Consider the following 9,105-nt stretch of genomic DNA (forward strand, 5'->3'; position numbering starts at 1 on the left):
CCATGACCTGGTGAGCTCCTCATGCACCTCCGGGAAGAAAGGCACTGAGGCGGGGAGCTGAAAACCAGCACAGTAAATACATACACATGCAAACATACAAACACATACTCCATTTAAACATTTTCTTCAATAAAATCAGCATAAAATGGATCCTATTGACTTTTTTAATACATGTTCCCCTGAAAAGGAGAAAACGCTTCAAAGAAAAATAAAGCAAATGTCTAATCTCGTTGTTGATATTATGTCCTCCACTGTGTAGAATGGAAACACCGCTCTTGCCATCGCACGTCGCCTTGGTTACATTTCTGTGGTTGACACTCTGAGAGTAGTCACAGAGGAAATTATCACTACAACAACGGTAAGTTTACCCAAGAATGTGCATTTATATGAAGTTCATAAAAATATATGCATTGTGGATTTTAACTATTAACAACAACAACAAAAAACACATTTGTAGACGGTGACAGAGAAACACAAGCTAAATGTGCCAGAGACCATGACAGAAGTCCTTGATGTGTCTGACGAAGAGGGTGAGTGTGACAAACAATTATTGTATTGCTTTATTATTTTATTAAACTGCTTTATTTAATCAGTCAGTCAGTCCATCAGTCACTCAATCCCGGAATATTTCCTCAAGTATGTTGGCAAGTCTGACGTTTTCACTTGTAATATGTTGACAGATTTCCAGTTGTGTGTATTCTAGTGTGATTGGGTTTCTAATGTGTATTAACATGGAATTTCCTGCAGTTCCAAGACAGGTAGATGATGGGGCTATGTCTGATGACTCTCTTGATTTTGAAGGTATAGAGTGACAGAGCATGGATTGGTGTGGTGTAAAAGCTCAACCTTTCTAAATGAACTTGCAGGTTTTATTGATATTAATAATAGTTGTACTGTATATGCAAGAAGTGTGTGTGGCATGATGGAATTGGCTACTTTTAAATCTATATTACTAAATGACCAGTCGGTGCCTGTCTAAACTTTGTAGTGGTTAATGATTTTTCATGAAACATAATGATATGTATTATATGTATTGTTTTATTGTTGCTGTAATTTATTGGAATTGTAGTCCAGCCAATAAGTTAATAGGCAGTCTACTAAACATTGGTGTATTTTTATAAGTTGAAAATAACTGCTTCTTCTTTAAAAAGGTCAAATAATTCCCATTATTGGGATGGCATTAGATTTATAAATATCACCTTTTAGTTTGTCACTTCCTGGCAAAACCAACCCTACTAAAAACACATCAATATCCCAGTAATAGCTATGACTATTGCTAGGCAGACGCAGGTGTTGCTAAGCAGTTATTTTAGTATCATATTAGTGGAGTTTTTGTTCATGTTTTAAACTTTTAGTAATTTTGTTTAGTAATTTAGTAATTTTTGTTATTATTATTTTTTATTTTATTGTTGTTTTTAATACTACTACTACTACTACTACTAATAATTTGGAATTGTAGTCCAGCCAATAAGTTAATAGGCAGTCTACTAAACATTGGTGTATTTTTATAAGTTGAAAATAACTGCTTCTTCTTTAAAAAGGTCAAATAATTCCCAGTTGGAAGTTGTATAATATGTAAAAATTGTAAAATGTGTACATACTGACACAATTAAGGCATGGCTGGTAATTTTTTGGCATTAGATTTATAAATATCACCTTTTAGTTTGTCACTTCCTGGCAAAACCAACCCTACTAAAAACACATCAATATCCCAGTAATAGCTATGACTATTGCTAGGCAGACGCAGGTGTTGCTAAGCAGTTATTTTAGTATCATATTAGTGGAGTTTTTGTTCATGTTTTAAACTTTTAGTAATTTTGTTTAGTAATTTAGTAATTTTTGTTATTATTATTTTTTATTTTATTGTTGTTTTTAATACTACTACTACTACTACTACTAATAATAATAATTTAATATATCTATATTGTTTTTATTATTTTTTTATATATTTTAGATACTTGAACTTAAAAATGAGAAATGTTGCCTTGGGAGCTACTTGATTTAAGTACTTTTATCAAATTAACATATATAGATATATTCTCAGTTAATATTCATTTTATTTCAATTCAGAAAAGTAATGTTTTTACGATATTAGTTAACGATAATAATCTGCTTATGATAATTTTTTTCCTTTTTTAATTTTTTTTTATTTATAATCAAATTAAATGTATTATCAAATAAAGACATAAAACAGTCACAATTTAATTAATCTTTTAATTTTAATCAAATTAAAATGAACAATTTCTTTTAATACATTTATATAAATAAAAATCAATTTTATTTATTTCAGTTAATTTTATTTTATTTAACTGTGCTATGAGACATTCTAATTTCATCTTTTTTCCCCATGAAGACTGTACATTTTAATATTGTATATATGTACTAAAAAGGGTTTTTGTCAACCTTTTGGAGTACTCTACCATGTGCAGCAAATGATTTTAAAGCTAAGAGACTAATGAACTAAAAACCACAAAACACAAATGTTTTGATTTTTAAGGGTGAAAATAAAAGTGTGGAAGTTTGAACACCTATAGTATCTGAGAGATCTGTCTATCTAAAACTCAGACAGTTTCTTTTTATTTCTTTTTTTTTTTTTAATGCAAATAATTTATTAATTATATTACATACTATTTGTGTTGTTTTTTTCCTATTGTTCCACACTCTAGGCAGCCAATATGCAACTGAAAGCCAAACTCCAATGTCGGTCTACAGTATGTCAGCTCATTGGCTTACAGCACAGGCTAGAGACACTGCCCCTGCTGGCCATACTGTGGCAGAGCTGCTTCATTTAGCCTACCCTTGATTTTATCGCCCTAGGACTGCTTCACTGTAGATTGCTGTCGTACCAAATCATAGAGGCTTTGCTGATATAAGCAATCTTTAACAAATGTAAATGGAAAGAATGAAGAATCTGTAAAGTAAAGGTTTTGTGCATTTATGTGTGTATATAATGCATCCAGGGTTTTTTTTTCTCTCTCAAGGTCTCTCAAGTTTTTAACAAGTGATTATTTTATTATATTAAAAAAAAACTTTAAATGTGTTTGTAAATTGTAGATATATGGGATTACAGTAATAACATCATCTGTCTGTCAGCAGGTGATGACACCATGACAGGTGATGGTGGGGAATATTTGAGAGCAGAGGATTTGAGAGAGTTAGGAGACGACTCTCTACCTGGGCAGTACCTGGATGGTATGAACTACTTGCGCTTCAGTTTAGAAGGAGGCCGATCAGACAGGTACGTTAGTTTTGATACTTAATGAAATACAAGTTGATAAATAGAGTTATACTTGTTTTCGAAAAGCTGCTATTTTCTTATAGTGCAATTTGTCAAACATAAAATTGGCAAATTGTAATTTTTCATATTCAGTTCTCACTTTCTTTCAGAATACTTACAGTTCCTTAGTATAACTCAAACATAACAATGTATAATTTTAAATGCTTTATATTTAAATGTATACATTTATTTGTAACTCACGTATTCTTCTTTCTGCTAATGCTGACATAGTCGCTTACAAAGGTATGTGAGGAACTCTGCACTCTCTACGTATCAGTGATCATATTAAAGATGATCCCACTATTTTTGTTCTAATACAGTGTATTTTTAGAACTAGTTGCTACTTGAATGGATACATTTTTATCAGTAATGATACTACAATGACTTTAACACAATCTGTATTGTATAAAGTGGTATATAAATAAAGGTAAAAGATGACAACCTATTGATTGTGTAAACTGTATGTTTTTCTTTAGTTTGGACAGGTCCTACACACCCACTCACCAAAGTTACTACCCTGCAAGACACTATGGGATGATGGAGGATATGATATACAGCAACCAGGTAAAGTTGAGAATTTTTTCATGCATGTATTTTTTTTTTTATTGTAAAATAATGTTTTATATGAAGGCCTTCATTTGTGATACCCTGTGGTGGCCTTCAAGAATTTATATGATTAATGAACAGATTAGTCAACTTTTTTATATATAAATATACAAGTTTTTAAAGATTCTGGATTTCATGTCTGTATTAGTAGATAAAGCCCCAATTTTAACAAAGATGTCTTTATCCACTCCAGGTGTCTTCACTTGCACGAGAAAATGAAAAGGACTCATATAGCTGGGAAACGGAAAACTTGGACAACATAGCACTTTCCTCAAGTCCTGCTCATTCCGGGTATGGAAAACAACTTCATGCCCTCCATCAAACACTTTCTTACTCACACATACAAGTACTGTAACTCTTTGTATTAATGGTCAACGTGGAAACAAAATTTAATCTGTTTAATTTTTTATATGTTACTGGTCTTATTGGCATTGCCTTGGTATTAAAAGTTTTGGTCCCACTTTATATTAAGTGGCCTTAACTACTATGTACTTACATTTAAATTAATAATTTGGTACAATGCACTAATCGTGTACATACATGTTTTTACGTTGTACTTATATTTGAAATATATGTGCATGTAATTACATCTGTAATTAATTTCTGTAATTACATTTATAATTACACTGTTGACCCATCCCTTACACCTTAACCTTAACCTTACCTGTATCCCCACCTCAATAGCAGCAAAAGTGTTTTGCAATACAATATGAACACAATAAGTACATTGTACTTATTTTTGATGTAAGTACATAATAGTTAAGGCCACTTAATATAAAGTGGGACCAAAGTTTTTTTTTTAAATAATATGCATACATAATCTGCACACATTTTTAACAACCAGAAACTTGTAGGATGGTGGCCTTGAAAATGCAAAGTTACTATATCACTTCTCACTTATTGTTAGTTCCTCTGTTTTTCAAACTTCATTCTCTCTTTCTGACTTTTTCTCTCTGATGGATGGTATTTTTGGTCTTCAGCCGTTGTTCTCCATGTCATGACCATGACAATAGCAGGTGACTGCAACGTGTCATTTGACCTCAGACCTCCTCTGCTCCGTTCAGTGTGCATTCTGCACAGGAATCACCTAGTCTGCCATCTTCTTGCTATGCCTTTTGGATTATTACAATTTGTAATAGACAATTTGTACACACACACACACACACACACGTATTTACTCCCTAAAGATGTTAAAAGGCACTGCAAGTTTGAAGTCATCTGAATGTTATTTGTCATTTCACAAACATTTCTTGGAGACTAACACAGTATTTGTCTGTTTCTCATTTGTTTTAATCTGTTTAATCATGGATTTTGTGACAGACAAAACTTACCAAGTATAATGTGATATTACACCATTACTGTAACATACTATTATTATTATTATTATTATTATTATATATTAACAATATATACAAAAAATAAATGCTTAATTTTACATTTAAATGTATCAAAGATACATACCTATACAAATTGAGCCATAAAAAAAATAGTAGATTGTGCATTTTGTTTCAGGAACAGAAAATAGTCTGTGATAATTTGTTTAATGCTGACCTGCATTCTGTGAGGATTGATTTTAAAGAATAAGAAAGCTTGTGTTGGTGTACAAAGATCCAAATTAACCAAGTTAACTAGTTAAGGCCACTTAATATAAAGTGGGACCAAAGTTTTTTTTAAAAATAATATGCATACATAATCTGCACACATTTTTAACAACCAGAAACTTGTAGGATGGTGGCCTTGAAAATGCAAAGTTACTATATCACTTCTCACTTATTGTTAGTTCCTCTGTTTTTCAAACTTCATTCTCTCTTTCTGACTTTTTCTCTCTGATGGATGGTATTTTTGGTCTTCAGCCGTTGTTCTCCATGTCATGACCATGACAATAGCAGGTGACTGCAACGTGTCATTTGACCTCAGACCTCCTCTGCTCCGTTCAGTGTGCATTCTGCACAGGAATCACCTAGTCTGCCATCTTCTTGCTATGCCTTTTGGATTATTACAATTTGTAATAGACAATTTGTACACACACACACACACACACACGTATTTACTCCCTAAAGATGTTAAAAGGCACTGCAAGTTTGAAGTCATCTGAATGTTATTTGTCATTTCACAAACATTTCTTGGAGACTAACACAGTATTTGTCTGTTTCTCATTTGTTTTAATCTGTTTAATCATGGATTTTGTGACAGACAAAACTTACCAAGTATAATGTGATATTACACCATTACTGTAACATACTATTATTATTATTATTATTATTATTATATATTAACAATATATACAAAAAATAAATGCTTAATTTTACATTTAAATGTATCAAAGATACATACCTATACAAATTGAGCCATAAAAAAAATAGTAGATTGTGCATTTTGTTTCAGGAACAGAAAATAGTCTGTGATAATTTGTTTAATGCTGACCTGCATTCTGTGAGGATTGATTTAAAGAATAAGAAAGCTTGTGTTGGTGTACAAAGATCCAAATTAACCAAGTTAACTACTGAAAGTGAATTAAGTGCATTATCATAGCCAGCACAAAAGTGATTGCATAAGAATTGTAATTCTTGCTAAATTTACATATACTTACATATACTTATGTATACTTTACACAAACATAATTTTCATATACATAAAAATGGGCATTTTTGTTTGCTCTGCATGTTGTGTCTCTAGGATTGTATATCCACATTTCCAGACAATTTGTGCAGGTGTTGTGTGTGTGTTTGCATGAAAATCAAACACTGATATATGTTGTTTTGATAATGTTTATGTGTTTGAATATCCACCGGGATCTCATGGGTATTTGTATGTATTTTACATAGTGTGGTTCTGTAGTTTTGTAGTAAATGTAGTTCTACTTCACATACATTTACTTACGTTTGCATATACAATAAAATGTACAATATTACCGTATTGATTGCATCTGAAAACGTTGCTAATTTACACATGAACCAAGTTACTGAAAGTGAATTAAGTGCATTATCATAGCCAGCACAAAAGTGATTGCATAAGAATTGTAATTCTTGCAAAATTTACATATACTTACATATACTTATGTATACTTTACACAAACATAATTTTCATATACATAAAAATGGGCATTTTTGTTTGCTTTGCATGTTGTGTCTCTAGGATTGTATATCCACATTTCCAGACAATTTGTGCAGGTGTTGTGTGTGTGTTTGCATGAAAATCAAACACTGATATATGTTGTTTTGATAATGTTTATGTGTTTGAATATCCACCGGGATCTCATGGGTATTTGTATGTATTTTACATAGTGTGGTTCTGTAGTTTTGTAGTAAATGTAGTTCTACTTCACATACATTTACTTACGTTTGCATATACAATAAAATGTACAATATTACCGTATTGATTGCATCTGAAAACGTTGCTAATTTACACATGAAAACTGTATAGGCATACATATTTACAAACCATTATTTATGAATATCGAATTCATGGAATTAATGGTTGATTTTGTATTTATGATCATGGAGGTTATGATTTCAGTTGCATTTGTTTACGGCAGTTGCTCATTTAATTTATTAATTTAACTTGATTCAAAATTTATGTTAATTAAGCCGTCACTTTAAAGCTTAAAAATTAATAAAATTTTGGGAATTGTTTAACTATGAATTACATGGGTTTGCCATAGGATACAAATATTAAATTTATATTTATGCATTTAATTTATATATTCTTTTTATAAACAGTGGTTATGTTTAGTTTTAGGTTTAATATTACAGTTTTTATAGGTGTAAATACACAAATAATGTTTGCATTTTAGATGTTGTCAGTTCATCCATATTGTACATTTCTGTATCTATCCAAACATACAAAAATATTGTTGTACCTGTAAATGTTACATACTAATACCTACTTAAAAACAATGAGACCAGGCTGGAATATCATGATCACCTTTTGAAGTGACTTTCATGACATGCATATGGTTTTCATTGAAGTGGTTCTTTATTAAACGTTACTAAATTCTTACTTCATCTGAAGATATGGTGCCTTTTTAAAATACATTTTAACATTGTACATCCTCAATGCAGTTTCTTAGTCAGCTTCATGGTGGATGCCCGTGGAGGTGCCATGCGTGGATGCCGCCACAATGGTCTACGACTGATCATTCCACCACGGAAATGCAGTGCACCTACTCGAGTCACCTGTAGACTGGTGAAAAGGCACCGACTGGCCACCATGCCCCCCATGGTAGAGGGTGACGGTCTAGCTAGCAGGGTGATTGAGGTTGGACCCTCTGGAGCTCAATTCCTTGGGTAAGTAGCTATTGGTTTTAGTTTGTTTGGCAGATCGGAGCGTTAGTGAAATTCAGACACAAAAAATAATGTGTATGATTTAAACTCTGAACATGTTATCTTTTTATATTGACTATTAAATTATCTTAAAATGAGATGCTAACTTTTAATCAATGCTCAAAGTAGTCTGGTGCACTGGGCTACACTGGAAACACCAGTATCTTGCACAGTATCTTGTACATTTCTTGCACACCAGTATAAAGGCCTTTCCACACTGAGCGCAATGCGAAAAAGCGAAGCGAATCGCCGACAAAAGGTGCTTTCACACCGAACGCGAAATGATTGTTCACCTTCTGCTAATTCATGCCTGCACGCTAGGTGGCGCCGACCAACAATGCATTTTTCCACATATATATATCACGTAAATGGATTTAACATCATCCGCTGCTCAATATGCAGCATTAAATTAAGATAAACAAGGTTCTACACCAGAAACAACATGCACTCTTTGTATGTTTAATAATGCTACACTTCTAATATTTGTCATAAACATCCTTTATTGCTATAAAATACCATGAGCTGCATACAAAACACATACAGAAAATATATCGTCATAATCATATGTCTATTTGCTTTCATATTTCATGTGTAGAAAAAGAGTCAACGCGCTCTGACTCATAACACTCGTGCACATGGAAGAAAACGGACGGTGCTCTACAGATCACATAATTCAGTGGACAATTAATAGAAATGTTATTCTGTATAAAGAACATGTGAGAATAAATCTGTTCTCAAATACCAACATTAACAAGAACTCAGCATCCACTCTCTTCTCTTATCCGGGATACTCTTCTTCTGTGTTTGTTTACACTGGTTTTCGAAACAGCGCCACCATTCTCACCCTTTTTTACAACAGCAGCTGGTCCGGTCACGTGATCCTAGCTCAAATCTTATTGG

General features: G+C 32.3%; 1 protein-coding gene across 1 annotated transcript in view; it reads left to right on the top strand.

Annotated features, from left to right (window-relative positions):
* Nucleotides 1-9,105, top strand: part of ank2b (ankyrin 2b, neuronal) — a 75,946-nt gene that overhangs the window by 21,784 nt on the left and 45,057 nt on the right. The window contains exons 20-28 of the mRNA XM_016540838.1: nt 260-358; nt 458-530; nt 748-801; nt 3,097-3,238; nt 3,509-3,520; nt 3,754-3,841; nt 4,077-4,174; nt 4,864-4,899; nt 7,945-8,169. Coding sequence (XP_016396324.1) covers nt 260-358; nt 458-530; nt 748-801; nt 3,097-3,238; nt 3,509-3,520; nt 3,754-3,841; nt 4,077-4,174; nt 4,864-4,899; nt 7,945-8,169 — 827 coding nt within the window. The remainder of the gene's footprint in view (nt 1-259; nt 359-457; nt 531-747; nt 802-3,096; nt 3,239-3,508; nt 3,521-3,753; nt 3,842-4,076; nt 4,175-4,863; nt 4,900-7,944; nt 8,170-9,105) is intronic.

The sequence above is a fragment of the Sinocyclocheilus rhinocerous genome, unplaced genomic scaffold (genome assembly GCF_001515625.1).
Source record: "Sinocyclocheilus rhinocerous isolate Xijiao unplaced genomic scaffold, SAMN03320098_v1.1 scaffold36, whole genome shotgun sequence".
NCBI lineage: Eukaryota > Metazoa > Chordata > Actinopteri > Cypriniformes > Cyprinidae > Sinocyclocheilus > Sinocyclocheilus rhinocerous.